The sequence below is a fragment of the Pagrus major genome, chromosome 23 (assembly GCF_040436345.1).
Source record: "Pagrus major chromosome 23, Pma_NU_1.0".
Classification (NCBI taxonomy): Eukaryota; Metazoa; Chordata; class Actinopteri; order Spariformes; family Sparidae; genus Pagrus; species Pagrus major.
Genome location: NC_133237.1, coordinates 12,092,303 through 12,117,552, shown reverse-complemented (window position 1 = coordinate 12,117,552; position 25,250 = coordinate 12,092,303). Strand labels below are relative to the sequence as shown.

Here is a 25,250-nt window from a genome sequence, read left to right as displayed (position 1 = left end):
TTTTTCTTATATAGATTGTTGAACTCTTAATCTTGTTCGAGCCAGTGAAGTATTCGTTTAACTGATATCGAGACTCTGATTTTTAATTCCTGTAAGCAGCAGCAGCAGATTAAAGCACAGTGAAAGATCAAATGTTCCAGTTCCATGAAAATCTGCTTCAGGAGGTCAGTCCTGCTGGTTGTCATCAAACTGTTAAACTCATCATAGAGTTATCACATTCTGGACATCAGTGGACTGGGAGGCTGCAGCGGTCTTAACGGACCTGTTAACTGCACGTTGTAATTTTCTGTAACTTCTGGCACAGTGCAAAACATTCTTGTAACTTGTAAGCTATGATTACATTCATCCATCTCTCTTTTATTTCTACTGAAATGTAAATTAAACACTGAAACAGTGAAGTTGATCAGAATCATTTTATAAAACAGGAAATAATCTACATCACCTGTTGTTTCCAAGGCAGAACACACAAAAATATATACAATTACTGAAAAAGAGATGAAAACATTTAAATTCTAATCATTTCTGTAGGTTAAAACTGAAATTAACATTCAGTCAAATGAGATAAAGTAAAAGTTTATTTTTCAGTCACAAGACTGACAGTTATAATCAGTTAAACTGAGACATTAAATGTTTCCAGTGTTGGTAAATAGAGGAAGTAGTTTTTGTATGACTCTCCTGTTATTGTCTCTCACTGTGTCTCTCTGGCACAGTAATACACAGCAGTGTCTTCAGGCTGCACATTCTGTCCATTTAGAGTCACTGTTTTACTGGAAGAGTCTAAGTCGATACTGAACTTGTTCTTTAGTGAATCTTTGTAGAATGTGTATCCAGTAGATCTCATCCCAATCCACTCCAGTCCTTTCCCTGCAGGCTGTCTGATCCAAGCTGTGTAGTAGCTGCCCAAAGAATAAGAGACCTGACAGGTGATGGACAGACGCTGACCTGGCTGCACAGTCACAGAGGCTGGCTGTGTCAACTGTTCACACTTCACACCTGTTAAAAAAAGAAAATGTTTTGTAACAAATGATCAAGTTAAACTGCAAAAGAAGAACTGATGACTTTGACAAATCCAGAGAGACTCACATCCAGCTGCCAACAGCAGCAGCAGAGCTACAGAAAACATGGTTGATGTTGAAACTGACGTGCTGTGAACTCCACTGACAGCCTGATGTGAAGTTTTTATAGCTGAGTAACAAGGAAGCTCACTGAGTTTGCATAGAATCAAACACATGAAGCATCAATGTTGGTCTGACTGGAGCCAATAGAAGAGTCTGTTGACTGTTATTATATCTGCAGAGTGAAAACATGCCTGGAAATCACCTCTGCTTTACATATGATATTTTCATTTCATTACACACTCCACTGTAATGTTTAGAAAATGTCCCTTCATTTACAGGAATGAAACACCTGTAAATGATTATCACAACTATTCTTACTGTGAATATTAACATGAACCATAGATAATGGAAAACATATTCTTTAAAATCAGCATTACAATATTAATGATGATGTGTCATGGAAACAAAAGGAGAAACCACCAAGAATGTTGCTTTCTGTAAGACATGTTTACAGTGTGTTCAGCATGTTTTCAAATCATTAAAACAGACTTTAAATATGATGTGAGCTGTTTTACTGAGATAATTACTTTCTGTCAGCACCTTCTACATCACATTTAAGATTAACTTCAAATGTAAGAACAGCTTGTTGTAATTGCAGCATTTGATCACTTAGTGTTCTTCCTGTATTTGCAGCAAAGTGACAACAGACAGCATCATGTAAACAGTATGGAAACTTCTGTCTGATGCTGCTGGTTGGCATGAAAGATTTTTAATAATTTCAGTGTCAGCAGATGTTTGTAGGCATACAGAGAAACTTGGAGCCTCGAGAGGAAAACAGCTGCTCAGGAACTGAAACCTGTGAGACAAAATGCAAAAACTACATCTGAGTGTTGAGAGTCAATCAGTTAATATCAATGAGAACACAGAGTCTCCTTTAAGTAACAGAGGAGAGAGAAACTTGTCACTGACTGCCCCCTAGTGATTTTATACAAGAAACTGTAACATTATTTTTCTCCTTCATATTATGACTCATTTAGATTCCACAAAATTCAGAGACATTATTGCCTCTTAATTTGTAGAAATGTTTAAATTTTGTAGTAGTTTTATTCCAGTGACACATTGTTGTGCTGTCTTTGGGCCTTTTATCAACAAATAACCTTTATTGTGTTTTGTTTCATTTAATGTTTACTATCAAAACTTCTCAGGAACAGATTTAAAATTGTAATATAATTATGTATGATATAAAATACTTCATGGTTGGGCTATTCCAGGCCAGTAAAGATGAGTACTATAAGTTTTTGTACAGCTGCTCAACCAACTGTATCACTGTGGCTCTCGAGCACAATAATAAACAGCAGAATCTTCAGTCTTCAGACTGTTCATCTGCAGATACAGCTGCTGTCTGCTGTTGTCTCTGGAGATGGTAAACCGGCCTTTGACTGACTCAGAGTAGTAAGTGCTGCCACCACCACCATTGATAGCAGAAACCCACTCCAGTCCTTTTCCAGGAGCCTGTCTGATCCAGCTCATCCAGTAGTCACTGAATGTGAATCCAGAGGCTGTACAGGTCAATCTGTGAGATTCTCCAGGGCTTTTAAGCACTGGTTCAGATTCTGTCAGAATCTGACCATCAACACCTGTTGAGACAAAAATGAATATACAGTACTCAGTTGCATGAAGCTGGAACCTTTTGTCAAGATCACTGTTAATCTTTACCTGCCCAGCAGACAGTTAAAAGCAGCAGTCCTGTCCTATAGTCCATCATGTTAAACTGTGTGTCCACTGTTCTCTGTCATCCTCTCTGCAGTCAGATAAGTAGAGGAGGAAGACATCTGAGTTTTGCATTGACTCCTCCTCACAGTGTTGAACTGGATTTGACTTGGATCTCAGTTAGTGTTTGGTGAAACTGGAGAATTAAAGGAATAGTTCACTCTCGAACGAAATTCAGTCATTATCGACTCACCCTCATGCTGATGAGAAGTCCGGTGTAGTTTCTTATTCCTCAAGTGCAGCTGGAGACACGTGGGGGTACCCTCCGGCAGGAATAATCCATATAACGAGCGTCAATTGTGCCCGAGAGGAAAAGGTCCATAAAACTACACAAAAACTTTGTAATATTCCTCCATAGAGGAATGAATATTTACTGTACATGATTCATTCCTTCAAGAGAAACTTGTGCATGTTTAGTAGTTTTTGTGAAACTATTTGACAAACACATCATTTAAGTTGGTTGCCCCTCATTATAAAGCACTGTGCATCAAGTCAAGAATTTCACAAGCTGATCAATGTTACAATACCACTAAAGTGAGTATTTTTAATTATATTTTAATCGGAACAACAAGAAATGATGACAAATGTTGTTCCATATGTTGTAATGTTGATTTTCTGATGAAGTGTTCATGAGGCAAACCTTTTAAAGGACATCAGGGGAAATTAAACTGCAGTAGGAACGAAAATCCTGATTTATGTTTCATTTTGTGTTTAGATGAAGAGCTTTTTAAAATGCAGTTGTGAGCTGAAATCATTTTGTCATTATCTCACTTACATATTGTGAGTCAGACAGAAAAGACACTTTTTGGAAAATGTGTCCTATCAATTTTATCATTATTGAACATGTTTATTGTAGTGTCTGAGTGTTTCTTATACCTTCTGAGCTCTGAGTGACAGGACAGAATCAAATGCTTTCATTTAAGTATATTTGGGAAGGAGACAATGTAGAGATCTCATGTTCAGGATAACAACACATTAGTTCTGTAGTGTGCGTCAGAGAATAGCTAAAGGAAGAGGCCCACACCAAGGACTGAGGGATTCAGAGGTTCAATGTATACATTTCCATCTAAGGATAGGAAGAGGACTCAGGGTTGACTTAATATACACATTTCCATTTAAGTATATAGAGACTAACATTAACATAGTCACGCACACACCTCCATGTACACGTTTTCCCTTGAGAGAGAGATGTTATTATGCAGACCCATCCTTTTCTAATAGGATAGAAGGGCCCTTAGTTCCCCAAAAAGGAAACAATTAGAGAAACAGGCGGACCTGAGCGAAGAGACTCTAAAAAGACACACACACCAGAGAACGGGGGTGATTTTGGTTGATCTCCTAAGACTGAGGGTCTGAGAGGAGTTCTGATAGAGCAGAAGGCAAAGTATTTTGGGCATCACTTTGCCAAGATTTGAGAATACCAGGGAGTGCACACTCTGGTTCGGACGCTGGCTTGAAATTTGTTTCAATAAAGATTGTTCTATCCAATCAACCCCGCCTTGCCTCCGAAGAATCTTTATCAACATACTACACGCCGACACCTTTCGAGGACGACAGCCCATACACTTCATTATAAACCAGCTCATGTTTCTTTTACTTCTTCATTGATAAATATGTCTGTTCCTCTCTTTACTGTAACAGTGAACTGGTGTTGAAATCATTAGTGGTCTGAGGGCTCCTCCTCTGGTGGCTTCATGTTACAAGTGTTCAGGCACTGAGGGGTTTTTGTTCAGGTCTACTGATGGTTTGTGTTATTGTGTCTCTTCTGGCACAGTAATACACAGCAGTGTCTTCAGGCTGCACATTCTGTCCATTTAGAGTCACTGTGTTGCTGGAAGAGTCTGAGCTGATACTGAACTTGTTCTTTAGTGAATCTTTGTAGAGAGAGTCTCCAGTAGCTGCCATTCCAATCGACTCCAGTGCTTTCCCTGCAGGCTGTCTGATCCAAGCTGTGTAGTAGCTGCTAACAGAATAAGAGACCTGACAGGTGATGGTCAGACGTTGACCTGGCTGCACAGTCACAGAGGCTGGCTGTGTCAACTGTTCACACTTCAGACCTGTGGAATAAAACATGTTGAATATTGAATGAGTGTAATAACAGTGAACAGTCAGTGCGCTGTGATCATACTGTCGGTGTCTCTGCCTCAGTGAGACTCACAGGATCCAGCAGCCAGCAGCAGCAGCAGCAGAGCTACAGAGAACATGGTTGGTATTGAAGGTGATCTGATGGGAGCTTCTCTTCTTCTGCTGCAACTGACAGCATGATATCAAGTCTTTATAGCAGACTGTGAGGAAGTTCACTTTGCATATTGAAGGACACTGACAGGATATAAAAGGAGGATCAATTGTCTTCTCACAAATCAAATACTTAAGAGTTGTCACATCATCATTTATTTTGAAACGTGAAAGAAGAAAGAATGATTTTGAAGAAAACACACTCACATATACAGAATATTTAAGTACTTATGTTTGAACACCAGACCTATAAATGATTACTTTCTGAATCACGTAGTTTTATTGAGATGATGTTTTTCTGATTGTGTGGATTTTCTTATACTGTAATTAATTTCTGTTGACATAAACAGCAGAAAGTAAAGTTTCAACCTATTTTGACATGTTGAGTTTTTGTACTGCGTTGCTCCGTCCTGTGTCACTGTGGCTCCCGAGCACAATAATAAACAGCAGAACAGTAGTGTTGAAGCCAGTGACAGTAAGATTAATAATCAATAAATTATATTTACTGCAGATGCAAATGCAAGATGCCATCCTGAAAGTCAGAGCCAAAGAAATTACTTCTTCATTTTGAATATCGTCTTTATTTTTAATTTTTTTTAAAATTAGATAATTTATTTGGTGATGAACTTTCTACTTTCTACTGAAATTTGCATTCAAATGTTGAATACCAAGTCATTGCGAATGACTTTTGACAGTTTCCTATTGTGTTGACTAATGTAACATCAGAGATAATAAAAATGACACCATATGGTATCTGTTAGGTGTATTAAATCAAGGGACTTTTTAAACAAGATCATAGTGAGAATGTCATGAAGATCATGTTTGTTGTCTGTGGAGGTTTTTGTGCAGCTGCTCCACTGTCTTCAGTCACTGTGTCTGTCGAGCACAGAAGTAAACAGCAGAATCTTCTGCTGTCAGGCTCTTGACCTCGAGGTACTGAGTGCTGCTGGACACGTCTTCAGTCATAAGGGAACGGCTTTGAAAGGAGCTGGCATAGCTAGCAGAGTTTAAACCTGCGTTCATCCTCCCAATCCACTCCAGAGCAGTCCCGGCGGCATGGGCGGGCATTGGCGGGCCGTGCCCGCCCACAGAGTCAGCCGTGCCCGCCCTGGGCTGGAAGCTGTTTATTTTATTTGGGTTTTGTTTTTTACCTCGGAGTGGCCAACGCTCTATTATTCCTATCTCGGTTTGTCGATCATACAATTCAACCAATCCAACCAACGAACGAAGGCAACGTGCTGGCCAATTACAGGTGGTGGAGGGGGGGGCGGGTCACTGAGTCATACTCATGAGAGGGTAACGCTGTTATATGTTATATGTTATATGTCATATATATATATATATATATATATATATATATATATATATATATATATATATATATATATATATATATATATATATACATATACACATATATACACACACATACATATATATACATATATACATATATATATATACACATATATACACACATATACATATATATACATATATATATACATATATACATATATATAATAAACACATTTTATTTCATGCTTTTTAAATAAATGTTCATATATATACATATATATATATATATAAACATTCACATTTACACCACTCAGATGAACAAAATATTTACTGCTCCCACTCTGAACTACATTTAAACACAAAAATAAACTTGAAACTTGTCTGAATATACCAGTTTTATTGGTTTTTTTTATATTTTCAATCTGTGAATGTGAAATGCAGAGTTTTGACAACTTTGTGTTTCTTTGATCAGACCTGGACAATTATCTCAGCAGCCAGACTGTTGTGCTTTTCTTGGAAAATGACATCACATGTTTAGACTTTTGTGTAGCATTTTAGTCACTTTTAAATCCATAATTTCTTACTACTTAAAATGACAAAAATACATGTATTGCTTGTTTGTGCCACAGTGTCTCCAGAGGACAGACCCACACAGATCAAAACAAACCAATGCCTCAAAGCAATCTGCTGTTGTTCAACTTGGAGTCTTGGATTATTGTGGAAAAACTGCTTTTGTTTAATTAACATCTGGAGCTTTTTTCAAAAAAAGCTTGACTCCATAAAGATTCATACAAAAACAAAATATACCTGAAGTCATTTCATAACTCACTCAAGTCCTGCAATTATTAATCATTATTAATGTCCTTCACATTTAAACCATGTTATAGAATCATGGATATTAAAAAAAAAACGTAATGTTAAGTTCCTAGTGGTGGTAAATAGAGGAAGTAGTTTTTGTATGACTCTCCTGTTAGTGTCTCTCACTGTGTCTCTCTGGCACAGTAATACACTGCTGTGTCCTCGGTCTTCAGACTGTTCATCTGTAGATAGACTTTACTGCTGGAGTCATCTCTGGAGATGGTGAATCTACCCTTGACTGACTCAGAGTAATAGATAGGAGTACTATCTGTGCTTATATAAGCGATCCATTCCAGTCCTTTTCCAGGAGCCTGTCTGATCCAGTGCATATATTGGCTGCTGAATGTGAATCCAGAGGCTGTACAGGTCAATCTGTGAGATTCTCCAGGCCTTTTAACCACTGGTTCAGATTCTGTCAGAGTCTGACCATCAACACCTGTTGAGACAAAAAATATGTGTGTCATTGCCTTGGCAGCACAAATAAAAGTTATCTAAAATTAAGATCAGTGTAATTCTTCACCTGCCCAGCAGACAGTTAAAAGCAGCAGTCCTGTCCTATAGTCCATCATGTTAAACTGTGCGTCCACTGTTCTCCGTCATCCTCTCTGCAGTCAGATAAGTAGAGGTTGAAGACATCTGAGTTTTGCATTGACTCCTCCTCACAGTGTGGAACTGGATTTGAGTGGATCTCAGTTACTGTTTGGTGAAACTTGAGAATGATTGTTTACTGTACATGATTCATTCCTTCAAAGGAATCTGTTCTTATATCAGCTTGGCTGGTGCAACGATGTGACTGATCCTACAGCATTGTTCCTCTGTTCTGGAATCATTTTTCATTAACTGCAAACCTAGAGGCTGTGACGTCATACATCAGCTTCTGTGAGGACTGTGGTGTACTATCATGCACAGGGTGAGTTATAACAATGGCTGAAGTTATAACAACAAAGGCTGAAGAAGGAGGAAGCATTTAGGAGTGGGGACAGGGACAGTTTTAAAGAGTCAAAGTACAAGTTTAGCAAGGTGGTGAGAGAAGCTAAACGACAGTTCTCTGAGAAACTCCAACATCGGTTCTCAGCCAATGACTCTGCTGCTACTGTCTGGAGTGGGCTCAGGAAGATTACAAACTATAAACCTACAGCCCCCGACCATCCCTGTGACACCTTTCATGAGCTCCAGCCCAGGATCTCCCTCTCCCCCCCATCTCGGCAGGAGCACCTGCTTTTCCATAGTGCCCCCCCCCCCCCCCCACCACCACCACCACCACCACCACCACCATTAAACTTGTTGTTTAATTGAAAACAGCAATAAGGATAATTTCTTGTATTTATAAAATTAATTTTAACATGAATCATGGATAATGGTGAAAACAGTGATGGTATTCACTCATGGAAGCAAAATGAGAAAACACCAAGAAGGTTGCTTTCTATAAGCCATGTTTGCAGTGTGTTCAGCATGTTTTCAAATCATTAAAACACACTTTAAATATGATGTGAGCTGTTTTCCTGAGATAATTTATTTACTGTCAGCACCTCCTACATCACATTTAGGATTAACCTTTGAACCTATGAGCACAGCTTTTTGTCATTGCAGCATTGATTAATTATTTTGCTTTTGTTCACTCACTGTATTTGCTGCAAAAAAGGAATAAAGAGACATCAGTCAGGATCATGTGAATAGTATGAAAACTTCAGTCTGATGCTGTTGGTTGCATAAAACATTTAAAACAGGTTACGTGTTTGTAGATCTTTGACAAAATACAGAGAACAGATATTGAAACCTGTGAGACAAAATGAAAAAGCTAATTCTGAGTGTCGAGTGCCAGAAAGTCAAGATCAACTAGAACACAGATCTGAGAGTCTCTTTTAGTCACAGGGGAAAGACAAACTTCTCACCGACTGCCCTCTAGTGATTTTATACAAGAAATGTAACATTATGTATCACCATCATAGTATGACTCATTCAGATTCCAAATGATTTACAGACATTATTTTGTCTTTATTTGTAGAAATGTTTAATGTTGTGCTGTCTATGGCCCTTTTATCAACAAGAGATCTTTATTGTGTTTAGTTGTGTTAATGTTTACTATCAATATTTCTCAGGAACAGTTTTCAATCCAAAATATAATATATTTATATATGATATAAAAATACTCCATGCTTAAGCTATTCCAATGGAGCAAAGATGAGAACTGCAGGTTTTTGTACAGCTGCTCAACCAACTCCAGTCACTGTGGCTCTCGAGCACAATAATAAACAGCAGAATCTTCAGTCTTCAGACTGTTCATCTGCAGATACACCTGCTGTCTGCTGTCGTCTCTGGAGATGGTAAACCGGCCTTTGACTGACTCAGAGTAGTAGATGTAGCTGCTATCACTGATAGTAGCAACCCAGAATCTTCTGCTGTCAGGCTCTTGACCTCGAGGTACTGAGTGCTGCTGGACACGTCTTCAGTCATGAGGGAACGACTTTGAAAGGAGCTGGCATAGCTAGCAGAGTTTGAATATGTGTTAATCCACAAAATTAGTGTAATTTTTTGTAAATAAACTATTTTCTCGCGAAACTACTACCTCCTGTTTCTTTTCCCTCCTTTACGCCAGTTTTATTTTTACTACGTTACTCCCCTCATCCCCTGGCCTTAAGGGGACATAACAATCAGCAACAGTTTTCAGGACTTTCTGTCATGTATGATTAAAAATATGTATGTATTGTAAGTTATAGAATATAAAACAATATGTGCAGCCATAAATATAAAGATTAAAATATAGAAATAATTATGTAATAAAAAAAGGAAATAAAATATTTCAGGGCTCTGCCAGGCTGAGAGATGAGTACTGTAGGTTTTTGTACAGCTGCTCAACCAACTCCAGTCACTGTGGCTCTCGAGCACAATAATAAACAGCAGAATCTTCAGTCTTCAGACTGTTCATCTGCAGATACACCTGCTGTCTGCTGTTGTCTCTGGAGATGGTAAACCTGCCTTTGACTGACTCAGAGTAGAATTTGCTGCTGTCATCAGTATAAGTCAAGGCGATCCACTCCAGTCCTTTTCCAGGAGCCTGTCTGACCCAGCTCATAGGATAGCTGCTGAATGTGAATCCAGAGGCTGTACAGGTCAATCTGTGAGATTCCCCAGGCCTTTTAACCACTGGTTCAGATTCTGTCAGAGTCTGACCATCAACACCTGTCAAGACAAAAAGACGCACATGTGATTAGTTACATTCCCAACAACAATGAAAGTATGTGAAATAAAAATCAGTGTAAATCTTCACCTGCCCAGCAGATAGTTAAAAGCAGCAGTCCTGTCCTATAGTCCATCATGTTAAACTGTGTGTCCACTGTTCTCTGTCATCCTCTCTGCAGTCAGATAAGTAGAGGAGGAAGACATCTGAGTTTTGCATCGACTCCTCCTGTGGGAGTGTGTGTGTTTTTTTCAGTGGACAGACAGGAACTTTTCCTTAGTGTTGTTCAGTCATATTTTACTATGGTCCTATTAGTTAGTCTGTTTTAACTTTATTTAGTATGGTCTGGCAGGGCCATGAATACATCTACATGAAACAGACTTCATGTAAATGACAATGATTTACTGTCTCTCAAACATCAACAAAGACCCTCTCTTCCTTTCTAAATACAAAATGTATAAACTTTTATTATTTCAAATGTGCTTCACCACATAGATTGAGGGATTTATTTCCTGGTGTTTGAAAGAATGAATGTTCACTCTACAGGAGTCACTCCTGTACAGAGCACTTTGCTATTTGTTATTTGACTTTGTCTGTTTAGAATAACGTTTTGTTATCTTTATCTGTCAACTGCCAGAAAAACACAACGAATTTCTGATGTGACAACAGAAAAATTAACTAAAGAACTATTTTTCTTATACAGATTGTTGAACTCTTAATCTTGTTCGAGCCAGTGAAGTATTAGTTTAACTGATATCAAGACTATGATTTTTAATTCCTGTAAGCAGCAGCAGATTAAAGCACAGTGAAAGATCAAATGTTCCAGTTTCATGAAAATCTGCTTCAGGAGGTCAGTCCTGCTGGTTGTCATCAAACTGTTCAACTCATCATAGAGTTATCACATTATGGACATCAGTGGACTGGGAGGCTGCAGCGGTCTTAACGGACCTGTTAACTGCACGTTGTAATTTTCTGTAACATCTGGCACAGTGCAATCAATTCTTGTAACTTCTAAGCTAAGATTACATTCATCCATCTCTCTTTTATTTCTACTGAAATGTCAATTAAACACTGAAACAGTGAAGTTGATCAGATATCAGTTAAAATATATACATTTACTGAAAAAAGAGATGAAACCGTGTTTAAATAATAAGAATTTCTGTAGGTTGAAACTGTAGTTAACATTCAGTCAAATGAGATGAAGTAAAAGTTTATCTTTCAGTCACAAGACTGACAGTTATAATCAGTTAAACTGAGACACGTGAATGTTTCCAGTGTTGGTAAATAGAGGAAGTAGTTTTTGTATGACTCTCCTGTTATTGTCTCTCACTGTGTCTCTCTGGCACAGTAATACACAGCAGTGTCTTCAGGCTGCACATTCTGTCCATTTAGAGTCACTGTGTTGCTGGAAGAGTCTAAATCGATACTGAACTTGTTCTTCAGTGAATCTTTGTAGTATGAGGCTCCAGTATGTCTCATCCCAATCCACTCCAGTCCATTCCCTGCAGGCTGTCTGATCCAAGCTGTCCAGTAGCCAAGAGAATAAGAAACCTGACAGGTGATGGTCAGACGCTGACCTGGCTGCACAGTCACAGAGGCTGGCTGTGTCAACTGTTCACACTTCACACCTGTTAAAAAAAGAAAATGTTTTGTAACAAATGATCAAGTTAAACTCTAAAAGAAGAACTGTTGACTGTGACAAATCCAGAGAGACTCACATCCAGCTGCCAACAGCAGCAGCAGAGCTACAGAAAACATGGTTGATGTTGAAACTGACGTGCTGTGAACTCCACTGACAGCCTGATGTGAAGTTTTTATAGCTGAGTAACAAGGAAGCTCACTGAGTTTGCATAGAATCAAACACATGAAGCATCAATGTTGGTCTGACTGGAGCCAATAGAAGAGTCTGTTGACTGTTATTATATCTGCAGAGTGAAAACATGCCTGGAAATCACCTCTGCTTTACATATGATATTTTCATTTCATTACACACTCAACTTACAGATATGAAACAGCTGTAAATGATTATCACAACTATTCTTAATGTGAATATTACATGAACCATAGATAATGGAAAACATATTCTTTAAAATCAGCATTACAATATTAATGATGATGTGTCATGGAAACAAAAGGAGAAACCACCAAGAATGTTGCTTTCTATAAGCCATGTTTACAGTTTGTTCAGCATGTTTTCAAATCATTAAAGACAAACACAACAAAGACAAACTTCTCACCGACTGCCCTCTAGTGATTTTTTACAAGAAACTGTAACATTATGTATCACCATCATATTATGACTCATTCAGATTCCAAATATTGTAAACATTATTATGTCTTCAATTGAAGAAATGTTTAATGTCATTGTTTTATTTCAGTGACCACACTGTTGTGCTGTCTATGGCCCTTTTATCAACAAGAGATCTTTATTGTGTTTAGTTGTGTTAATGTTTACTATCAATATTTCAGTTTTCAATCGAAAATATAACATATTTATATATGATATAAAAATACTCCATGGTGAAGCTATTCCAATGGAGTAAAGATGAGAACTGCAGGTTTTTGTACAGCTGCTCAACCAGTCACTGTGGCTCTCGAGCACAATAATAAACAGCAGAATCTTCAGTCTTCAGACTGTTCATCTGCAGATACACCTGCTGTCTGATGTTGTCTCTGGAGATGGTAAACCGGCCTTTAACTGACTCAGAGTAGTAGATGCTACCACCACCATCACTGATAGTAGCAACCCATTCCAGTCTTTTTCCAGCAGCCTGTCTGATCCAAGCGTTCCAATAATTGCCACTGTAACCGGATGGTTTTATGTTTATGTAACCGGATGGTTTTATGTTTATATACATTTCATTTCTCTTCTGTGTCCCTCAGTCTTTGCAGCAGGCAAGACGATCGCAGCAGGTGTGTGGCACGCCCCTTACCGGCACCTGTAGTGTAGCCGCGTCATTGGCCGCTAATGCGGACCTGTTTATATATCCCCGCTGTTTGTTTAGTCGCTCTCTCTCCTCTGCCGAAGCGAGTGCTGGCCGGTGTGTGGCTCTGGTGATTCGTGGTATGTGCCGTGTGTTCGTTCTCCAGGTATGTAGCACAGTCTCATCATGATGGGAAGATGTTATAAGGTGCCGTGTTGACAGTCCTCTGTTGTAGGTTGGCGTGTCGAGCTGAGATGCTGTGTGTGTGTGTGTCCCTTCCGGTTAGCCGCTGCTACCATCATAGCTGCTAGCGGCGAGAACATCAATGTGAGCTGGCTACAGCTAACCACGCAGGTAACCAGAGCCTCAAGCTTAGTGCTAGTTGTCTGCTAGTGTTTATGTGTTATTCCTAACAGCTGGCTCTGTTTCTTTTAAAGCTTGCCTGGCGTTAGGCTGCCATTTGCCCTGCCTTGCCTCTAGCCTCCTTTTCTTTCCTTTTTGTTCGCCTCGCTCATTCAGGCCTGTAGTAAATAGCCGCTCTGCGCTCTGCCTTCGTCGTGTAGACGCTCTTAACGCTATGTGTTGTAGTTCAAGGTGGTCAGCCCCAATCAGACTCTTGGTGGGGGGGTTAGTACAGCAGTTATAGTGGAGGACCTGCCAAATTTAAGCACGTTTTCTTGTTTTTCTTTTGCTTTGATTTGAGTTTGCATCCGATTTGTATATAGATATTGTTTGGTTTCGTTTTGATTATTTGAGTGTGCAGTGACCTCTGCTACAGCTAAGCTACTGAAATTGCCTCTCTTCCTAACTGAACCACTGTGGGTTACTGTGTTGGCTGAACATAATATTCTTTGGAAATAAAAAGAACTATATAAATGTTTTTTAGAGAAACAGAACTTAATAAAGAAATTATTTTATTGTGAGTAATAAATAAAATCTGTTAAAGGACCTTACATCGTGCCTGTATTCATTTTGTGTACTTACCTGTGCATGGGTTGTGTTTTTGGGAAACCCTCTGAGAAGTTAAGGTTAAAGGAGTATACTCTTTAGGTGCAAGTCCTAAGGTGGCGTTGTTGGTGTTACATAGATTCTCTAGATCTGTCACTCGCAGTTCAACTGAGATTGCCACAATTTTCTTGGCGTTGTCGGCAGGATATTCACAATCAGGCACGTTTGTAGTTTTATTGTTGTAACTAGTTTAGTGAAGCAGAGCGGTGTGTTGCAGAGCAAGGCTTAGTGGTTTGTTTTAAGACTGGTTTGAGCTAATAGTAGGCAAAGCTTTTTCTCTTTTTATTTGGAGGCAAGGCAGTGGCTCAGGCTACGGACTGCTCTTTTCTGGCCGCCCTCTGAGACGACGGCTGAGGTTCTCTAAGATGACGCAGGAACTGCAGGACCTCCAGGGTCGGGTGGAGCAGCTCCAGGCCGAAAATGATCGCCTACGACGAGATCGGGATGCAGCCCAGGCGGGCCCAAGTTCAAGAGGACTCTCTGTGAACTCTGCCACACCTGAGCGTGTTGTGTATCTCCCACGTGAGAGACGATGTCCTGTTTTCAGGGGCAGTCACGGTATTGGTATTGATGAATGGATTGAAGAAGTTCAAGTCAGCATGAGGGCTAGACATTTGGGACCCAATGACCAAGCATGTTTCATATATGATCATTTAGAGGGTGAGGCTCGAGATGAGATAAAATACCGGCCCCGTGCCGAACGAGAAGATCCTGAACGTGTGTTTGTTATTTTGAAAGAGTTGTATGGGTGCCCTAAGTCTTATATCTCATTACAGCAAGACTTTTTCTCTAGGAAACAGCTGGGAGGTGAATCACTCCAAGAATTTTCTCATGCATTGAACTGTTTAATGGAAAAGGTTGTCGCAAGCTCTCCAACTAGAGTTCCTAATTCAGACCTTTTGTTACGTGACCACTTTGTAGAACATGTCAATAACTCTGACCTTCGTAGAGAGTTGAAGAGACTGGTCCGTAACGACCCTGACCTGACCTTGCTTGACGTTAGGGCAGAAGCTATTAGGTGGGAGCGGGAGGGAGGGCCAGTTAGTAAGGGTAATGGTCACACTATGTCTGCTTTTTGTGCTACCCAGACCACCAGCCTGCAGCCTCAATTTGACTGTTTGCCGGTTAGCTCCACTTCTTCCCAACTGGCAGCTTTAACAGCTTTAGTACACAAGCAGCAGGAACAGCTAAACCAGATCACCCAGACACTAGCAGCCATGCAGAAACCTCCAGCATCCCAGCTTAGCCGTCCAAACAGTGTTATTTGCAGACGATGTCAGCGTCCAGGCCATTATGCTAGGGACTGTGAGAACGAGCGTGTCCGCCCTCGCCCCGTTTCCACTGTCAGCGTCTCCCAGGTAGCAGCCACTAGCCCTCCACCGATGGAAAACTAGCTCCCCCTAATGTGCAGAGCCAGACATTAGGTGGGGACACGCAAGGCTCAGACAGTGGTATGATTGATGCTGCATTAAAGGAACGCCTGATTGCTCCCTCTCCCCAGGTAGTTATTAAGTTGGCAGGTGTGAATGTTAAATGTATTCTTGATACAGGGTCCATGGTTTCCACCATCTCCGAGAGTTTCTTCAGACAGAACTTTCAGAATAAGTTAAAGTCCTGTCACTGGTTAGAGCTGAGAGCCGCCAATGGGTTGGAAATCCCATATCTGGGTTATTTGGAACCAGATGTTGAGGTGCTGGGCTGTGTAATCCCCAGGCGTGGTGTGTTGGTGGTTAAAGACCCACCTGAGCAAGTAACACCTCCTGAAGTGCCAGGCATCTTAGGCATGAACATTATAAAGGCATGTTATCAGGGGCTCATCCGCCAGTGTGGCCCTGAGCTGTTTGACCTCTCTGCGGTGGTGGAGCCATCCGGGCCCTGGCTGCCAGCTTTTCAGTTCTGTCAGCAGGCAGAGGTCCAGTCCTCTCCTTCACGTTCCTGTTTGGCTAGGTTGAGGGGTAGAAAGCGGGTTTGTATACCTGGAGGCTCCACTAAGATTGTAGCTGCTACCTGTTCTGCTGTGTTTGGTGCCCCCAGGTCCATTTTGGTTGAGCCATTGAGCCCTGAGTATTGTTTGCCTGCTGGCCTGTTGGTGTCTTCTGCCCTAGTATGTGTTGTCCGAGGCACCGCCTACATACCAGTAGTTAATGTGGGAGTGGCTGCAGTTACCCTTAAGCCCCGCTGTCCCATAGGCCTGTTGTCGTCAGCAGAAGTGGTGAGTCTTCCTCCAGGGCTGAGTGAGGTACAGGGTGAGGTGGTAGAGCGCGTTACTGCAACCATGATGTCTCAGACTGCAGGGGTGAGCTCAGTTCGGAAGGAGATCAGGGACCTTGACCTATCTGTACTCCCTGAGGCAGAGCAGCACAAGGTTAGAGCATTGTTATTAAAACATGAACCAGTGTTTTCTGCATTTGAAGGTGACCTCGGTTGTACCACGTTGATATCTCATGACATTCCCCTTTTAGACAGCACCCCTGTGCGGCAGCGGTACAGACGTATCCCCCCTTCTGAGTATGAGGCAGTAAAGGCACACATACATCAGCTGCTAGAAACCCAGGTAATTAGGGAGAGCAGTAGCCCCTATGCCTCACCCATTGTCTTGGTGAAGAAAAAAGATGGCAGCCTGCGGCTATGTGTTGATTATCGCCAGCTTAACAAGAAGACAAGAAAGGATGCCTTCCCCCTTCCCCGCATCGAGGAATCCTTGGATGCACTGTCTGGAGCCAGGTGGTTTTCCACAATGGATCTGGCAAGTGGATACAACCAGGTACCTGTGGCTGAAAAAGACAAGTTAAAGACTGCATTTTGCACACCATTTGGGTTGTTTGAGTTCAATCGTATGCCTTTTGGATTGTGTAATGCCCCTGGGACATTCCAACGCCTCATGGAGCGAATGTTTGGAGCGCAGCACTGCCAGACTCTTCTGTTGTATCTGGATGATATAATTGTCTTTTCTTCCACTGTAGAGGAGCACCTGAGCCGTATGGATGTTGTGATGAGCCGCCTGGACCAGGAAGGGCTCAAAGTGAAACTGGAGAAATGTTCGTTCTTCAAGAAGGAGGTGCAGTACCTGGGCCACCTCATCTCTCAAGAGGGTGTGTCCACAGATCCCAGTAAGGTCTCTGCTGTGGCTGACTGGCCACGTCCCACCACTGTCACTGAGCTGAGGTCGTTCATTGGGTTTGCAAGTTATTATCGACGATTTGTTGAAGGTTTTGCCAAGCTGGCTGCCCCACTGCACAGACTGGTTGCTGAGTTTGCTGGGAGTAAGCCACGAAGAGGACGGAGCCTGCTGTGTGGAGAAGCATGGTCGGCGGACTGTGAGAGGAGCTTCGCCGAATTAAAGGCTCGCCTAGTAAGTGCACCCACCTTGGCGTTTGCTAACTTCTCCCTGCCTTTCATTTTAGAAGTCGACGCCAGCCACAGTGGTTTGGGAGCTGTTCTGTCACAGGAGCAGGAGGGAAAAGTGAGGCCAGTTGCTTATGCCAGCCGCAGCCTGCACCCAGCTGAGAAGAACTATAGCTCTATGAAACTGGAGTTCCTCGCCATGAAGTGGGCAGTAGTGGAGAAGTTCAAGGAGTATCTGTGGGGTCACCAATGTGTTGTGTGGACTGACAATAACCCCCTGAGCCATCTGGAGACAGCGAAGCTGGGTGCTACGGAGCAGCGTTGGGTGGCTGAACTATCGGCATTTGATTACAGTGTCCGGTACCGACCAGGCCGCACCAACAACAATGCCGACGCCCTCTCCAGGCAGCCAGCCACTGGGGCCCAGATCCTGGAACAGATGCTGCCTGGCACCGCTGTACCACCAGATATCCAGGGGGCTGCTGGAGAGCATCAGCACACAGGTGTGCAGGCAGCTGTCATTGCCCTCCCATCACGGTCTCCAGCTGATCTCCAGGCACTCCAAGAGGGCGATGCAGCTATTGGGACCTTTCACCACTTCTGGCGTGACAAGCGGGTGCCGAGTCGGGCAGAAAAAGAACATCTAAGCCCTCAGGTGCGTGGTCTGATACGGCAGTGGGACCGTATTGTGCAGAGAGATAACTTGCTGTATCGCCGGCTCTTCCGCCCTGACGGTGGGGAAGAGATCCTCCAACTTCTCCTGCCTGAGTGTCTGAAAGAGGATATCCTTCAGCAGCTTCATCAAAATCATGGGCACCAGGGCATTGAGCGGACCGCAGAGCTGGTGAGGCAGCGGTGTTACTGGCCGAGGATGGTTCGAGACATCCGGGACTGGTGTCAACAGTGTGAGCGCTGTATCCTGGCGAAGTGCACACAGCCCAAGGCCCGGGCCCCCATGGGTCATCTATTAGCTGCAGAGCCCAACCAGGTCCTCGCCATTGACTTCACCCTGCTGGAACCGGCCCAGGACGGGCGGGAACTCGTCATGGTGATGACAGACGTGTTTTCAAAGTTCACTCAAGCTGTGCCAACCCGGGATCAGAAGGCTTCTACTGTGACTGAGGTATTAGTGAGAGAGTGGTTCTATCGCTATGGTGTCCCAGCGCGCCTCCACTCTGACCAGGGGCGAAGCTTTGAAAGTGCCCTGGTTCAACAGCTGTGTGAACTGTATGGGGTGCAGAAGACCCGGACCACCCCTTACCATCCCCAGGGCAACGGGCAATGTGAGAGGTTCAATCGGACGCTGCATAACTTACTGCGCACCCTTCCATCTGACCAGAAACGCCACTGGCCCAGCCATCTTCCCCAGTTGGTGTTTCAGTACAACACCACCCCTCATCAGTCAACGGGTGAGTCCCCACATTTTCTGATGTTCGGTCAAGAACCTCACTTACCTGTTGATTTCCTGCTGGGTCATCTGCCCGAGCTGACGGCAGGGAAGGTGTGTGACTGGGTGGCAGAGCATCAACGTCGGCTTCACCTGGCCTTCGACTGTGCCAGGGGACGGATGGAGACTGCAGCAAGACGGAGGAAAGAGCGGCACGATCAAGGAGCATTGAGTGAGCCACTGGAGATTGGTCAAAGAGTCTACCTGCAGGACCATGGCGTTAGAGGGCGCCGTAAGATCCAGGATGTATGGAGCTCAACAATCTATCAAGTGGTGAGAGCGCCAGGTCCAGGTGAAGTGGTCTATTCCATTGCTCCAGTGCATGATTTGACCCGGGTGCGGAGTGTGCACCGGACGATGTTGAAACCAGCCTTGACCCTGCCTCCTGAATGTCCTGAGGAGGAGCCACAGGATTCCTCAGAAAGTGTGTCTGAGGTTAGTGAGGATGAAGAAGGACTTTGGGTGGTTCTGAGGGGACCAGTCCGGCATCCACCCACTTCAGTGCAGCCAAGCTCCCCACCCAGAGAGCATGTAGTTCTACCTCCGGTGGCAAGAGAGGCCTCTGTCCCTTCCCCTGTCCCAACGGGGGCATCCAGCAGCGGCTCAGCTGCTCCCAGGAAGTCTTCCCGGACCACTGCAGGCCAACACTCGAACCTTCACCGCCTTCCAGGGCCTGTAAGGGGTGAGGCAAACAGGGCTACTGCCTCTCAGGTATTGGGTGCTAGTAGTAGGGCTGCAGCCATTTTTAGACCTTGGTCTTAGTGTCAGTTGTGTCTGTGTAGTTAATCGGTGGGTCACCGATAAAACAAAGGGGGGGAGGAATGTAACCGGATGGTTTTATGTTTATATACATTTCATTTCTCTTCTGTGTCCCTCAGTCTTTGCAGCAGGCAAGACGATCGCAGCAGGTGTGTGGCACGCCCCTTACCGGCACCTGTAGTGTAGCCGCGTCATTGGCCGCTAATGCGGACCTGTTTATATATCCCCGCTGTTTGTTTAGTCGCTCTCTCTCCTCTGCCGAAGCGAGTGCTGGCCGGTGTGTGGCTCTGGTGATTCGTGGTATGTGCCGTGTGTTCGTTCTCCAGGTATGTAGCACAGTCTCATCATGATGGGAAGATGTTATAAGGTGCCGTGTTGACAGTCCTCTGTTGTAGGTTGGCGTGTCGAGCTGAGATGCTGTGTGTGTGTGTGTCCCTTCCGGTTAGCCGCTGCTACCATCATAGCTGCTAGCGGCGAGAGCATCAATGTGAGCTGGCTACAGCTAACCACGCAGGTAACCAGAGCCTCAAGCTTAGTGCTAGTTGTCTGCTAGTGTTTATGTGTTATTCCTAACAGCTGGCTCTGTTTCTTTTAAAGCTTGCCTGGCGTTAGGCTGCCATTTGCCCTGCCTTGCCTCTAGCCTCCTTTTCTTTCCTTTTTGTTCGCCTCGCTCATTCAGGCCTGTAGTAAATAGCCGCTCTGCGCTCTGCCTTCGTCGTGTAGACGCTCTTAACGCTATGTGTTGTAGTTCAAGGTGGTCAGCCCCAATCAGACTCTTGGTGGGGGGGTTAGTACAGCAGTTATAGTGGAGGACCTGCCAAATTTAAGCACGTTTTCTTGTTTTTCTTTTGCTTTGATTTGAGTTTGCATCCGATTTGTATATAGATATTGTTTGGTTTCGTTTTGATTATTTGAGTGTGCAGTGACCTCTGCTACAGCTAAGCTACTGAAATTGCCTCTCTTCCTAACTGAACCACTGTGGGTTACTGTGTTGGCTGAACATAATATTCTTTGGAAATAAAAAGAACTATATAAATGTTTTTTAGAGAAACAGAACTTAATAAAGAAATTATTTTATTGTGAGTAATAAATAAAATCTGTTAAAGGACCTTACATCGTGCCTGTATTCATTTTGTGTACTTACCTGTGCATGGGTTGTGTTTTTGGGAAACCCTCTGAGAAGTTAAGGTTAAAGGAGTATACTCTTTAGGTGCAAGTCCTAAGGTGGCGTTGTTGGTGTTACATAGATTCTCTAGATCTGTCACTCGCAGTTCAACTGAGATTGCCACATTTATATACATTTCATTTCTCTTCTGTGTCCCTCAGTCTTTGCAGCAGGCAAGACGATCGCAGCAGGTGTGTGGCACGCCCCTTACCGGCACCTGTAGTGTAGCCGCGTCATTGGCCGCTAATGCGGACCTGTTTATATATCCCCGCTGTTTGTTTAGTCGCTCTCTCTCCTCTGCCGAAGCGAGTGCTGGCCGGTGTGTGGCTCTGGTGATTCGTGGTATGTGCCGTGTGTTCGTTCTCCAGGTATGTAGCACAGTCTCATCATGATGGGAAGATGTTATAAGGTGCCGTGTTGACAGTCCTCTGTTGTAGGTTGGCGTGTCGAGCTGAGATGCGGTGTGTGTGTGTGTGTGTCCCTTCCGGTTAGCCGCTGCTACCATCATAGCTGCTAGCGGCGAGAGCATCAATGTGAGCTGGCTACAGCTAACCACGCAGGTAACCAGAGCCTCAAGCTTAGTGCTAGTTGTCTGCTAGTGTTTATGTGTTATTCCTAACAGCTGGCTCTGTTTCTTTTAAAGCTTGCCTGGCGTTAGGCTGCCATTTGCCCTGCCTTGCCTCTAGCCTCCTTTTCTTTCCTTTTTGTTCGCCTCGCTCATTCAGGCCTGTAGTAAATAGCCGCTCTGCGCTCTGCCTTCGTCGTGTAGACGCTCTTAACGTTATGTGTTGTAGTTCAAGGTGGTCAGCCCCAATCAGACTCTTGGTGGGGGGGTTAGTACAGCAGTTATAGTGGAGGACCTGCCAAATTTAAGCACGTTTTCTTGTTTTCTTTTGCTTTGATTTGAGTTTGCATCCGATTTGTATATAGATATTGTTTGGTTTCGTTTTGATTATTTGAGTGTGCAGTGACCTCTGCTACAGCTAAGCTACTGAAATTGCCTCTCTTCCTAACTGAACCACTGTGGGTTACTGTGTTGGCTGAACATAATATTCTTTGGAAATAAAAAGAACTATATAAATGTTTTTTAGAGAAACAGAACTTAATAAAGAAATTATTTTATTGTGAGTAATAAATAAAATCTGTTAAAGGACCTTACATCGTGCCTGTATTCATTTTGTGTACTTACCTGTGCATGGGTTGTGTTTGTGGGAAACCCTCTGAGAAGTTAAGGTTAAAGCAGTATACTCTTTAGGTGCAAGTCCTAAGGTGGCGTTGTTGGTGTTGCATAGATTCTCTAGATCTGTCACTCGCAGTTCAACTGAGATTGCCACACCACCAAACCCTGAAAATGTGCAGGTCAGTCTGTGGGATCCTCCAGGCCTTTTAACTGCTGGTTCAGACTCAGTCAGTGTTTGACCCTCAGTACCTACAGACAGTTAAACAGCTCATTAGTTACTGTAATGCAGCCATGTTGTCTTTGTAGCAGGAGGCTTGTCAGAAAAACAATCATTATTTTTACCTGCCCAGTTAATAGACAGGATGAGAAAAACAACCAAATAATCAGGTCTGATCATTGTAAAAGCCAGTTGTCTCTGTCCAGTCTACAGTGTGTATGTCAGTGATTCAGTCTCTGTCCTTCACTCTGCAACACTTATGTAGAGATGAAGAGATCAGAGTTTTGCATCGACTCCTCCTCCTCAGAGAGAAACACACTACATTTCACACACCTCTGGACAAAACTAGAATGACTTCATCATATTATTTTATACATTTTAAGATTTTTATTGTATTTTTTTTTCATAATTAAGATGAGTCTGAAGTTATTTAACAGTGATGTTTATTCACACACCAGTAAAATGTATTTATGTGGTGGTCCATCCATATACTGGATATCATGTAAATGTTCAAATATATTCTCAACACCTGCTGTTAAACATTAATAATGGGAGCATTATAAACTATCATTGTTGTAGAAAAACACATGCTAAATGTAACACTGAGAAACAGGAAGTCACAAACCACAACATCAGCTGTTGTTTTCATATTATGTATGAGTGTGTGTGTGTGTGTGAGTGTTTAGAGTCACTGTCATACTCTCCTTAGTTAGTGTCATCTGACTTCATATGTTCTGCTGCCACCTGGAGGTCTTTGTAAACAAATGTTCTGTGGAGTTTTTGTAAAGCTTCTCTGCTTCCTTTAACCAGTGTGTGTGTGTGTTTGGCGCAGTAATACACAGCAGAGTCCTCTGGGTTTAAGTTGGACAGTCTCAGATACACCATGCTGTTGCTGTTATCTTTACTGATTTCTGCACGTCCTTGCAAGTGTTTTACTGGCATCAGTCCAGCCTTCTCCGATCCATTCCAGTCCTTTTCCTGCAGGTTGTCTGATCCAGTGCATACTGCAGCAGCTGAATGTGAAGCCAGATCCCCTGCAGGACAGACTGAGAGTCTCCCCAGGCTTTTTCAATACTGAACTGGAAGGAATGGACTCCATACTCTGACCTGTACAACCTGATGAGATGAAAGAAGAGAGGAACCACAGAAGAAAGTGAGACAGTCATCTGGGAAGTTTTCTGCTATCACTGACTGACCATCAGTCCCTGTTGTGTGATAAAAGATAAAACAGCAAGAAGCAGGAGAACTCACAGGGCAGAGAGAGAGCAACCAGCAGAAGAGTGAGTGTGTTCATCATCCTGAGGCTGGAGATGTGACCTCTGATGCTCCACACAGAGTACAAGAGCAGTCAGCAGGACAGAAGTACACTGCACAGACTGAAGATTTGCATCAGGATATCATGACGAGGGAGTGGCTCATTTACACACACTCTGTTAAAGTTTCATTTAATTATGTCATTAATGATTTTTTTTAATTAATGATGCTTGTCGTTTTATGTTGCAGTGGGGAAAGGGGGGTTCTTTTTTATCGGGTGGAGAGCAATACTGAGGAGACCAAAGAGCCAAACTTCAAGAACAAAAAAGGTTCAAATTTATTTTACCAGAATAAACACAGTTTCTTCACTAGAATGATGTGAGGCAGTCAAGAAAACACAATAGGGCCTAAAAAGACCAGAGTTTCTGGCTGGCAATCTAATCTGAGGTTCAGGGACAGATTCAGAATGACGGTGAGAGCCAGCTGGGTGTCTTTCCCATGGATTATAGATCCATGGTCTTTCCCCACCTCTTTTAAGCCTTCACAAAAAGGCATCGTCACAACATGATTGGCTGGGAGGGGACTGCACCAAGCTACCTCCACCCCTCAATCAGGAGTCAGTCTCCCCACCCTGCTCACAGGTGATCAGAATTCCCTGCAATTTGTCCAGAGGGATTTTGGAAAATCAGCCCAAAACAAAGAAAGATAGCAAGTCTTAAACAATGGGACTGCTACAAATAAACTGAGACCCCGTTTACACGGAGGGAAAACGCATATATTTTCATGCGGGTTGGCCTTTCATTTACACGAAAACGGAGGTTTTATCACGGAAAACGATCATTTCTAAAAACTCCGGCCAAAGTGGAGATTTCTGAAAACGCCGTTTTTGTGCTTGCGTGTGTACTGGGTCAAACAGAGTTTTAGGTACTCAAACATCACAGTATGCGACTAAAAATGCATCAGGTCATGTGTATGAGCGTCCTATGTTTACAGTTTGTTTGCTTACTGATCATGGATGCTGTTAAGGTAGTGCTCATTTTTCCGTTTGTGCAAACGCTTTTGGCCTGTTTGCATTTGCAAACACAATTGCTCTACTATATCGAGGAGCAGAGGCGAAGAAGTGCACGGAGTTCAGCAGTTTTTCTACAGCTTTCACTCCCAAGACATAGGTACGTTGCCTGCCAACGTCGCCGCCGCCGAGTGGCGGAAATATCACTGTATAACAGTTATGAATTATCTAAATTATTTAGGCTATTTGTTGTTAGGTTGTATTTATATAATTTCGCTCTCCTTAAACTGACAGCTCCGGCCAACACGCTTCAAAACGCTCAACTTTTACTTTGAAGGCTGTTTCCGACACTCGACTTCCTTTTTCAATGTTCATTGTACAAGTTGGATAAAGGAACAAGCTGCATTACGCGTCTCAGAGATGTTGAAAACAAGATTACAGAGTAAAAATGTTTCTTTTGAACCCTGTGAGGTGGTCGCCTGGACATCAGTGGTGATCATTGAATATCATTTAGATATCAGGGGACAGAAAACTCCAGTAGGAA

The 25,250-nt window shown here is 42.9% G+C and overlaps 1 gene segment (V, D, J or C); it reads right to left on the bottom strand.

The window, feature by feature from the left end:
* Window positions 1-12,980: 12,980 nt before the first annotated feature.
* LOC141019255 (Ig heavy chain V region 6.96-like) lies at window positions 12,981-22,629 on the bottom strand. The segment is given in 3 exon segments: window positions 12,981-13,195; window positions 22,380-22,475; window positions 22,569-22,629. Coding segments are annotated over 3 exon segments (366 nt in total).
* Window positions 22,630-25,250: the final 2,621 nt, after the last annotated feature.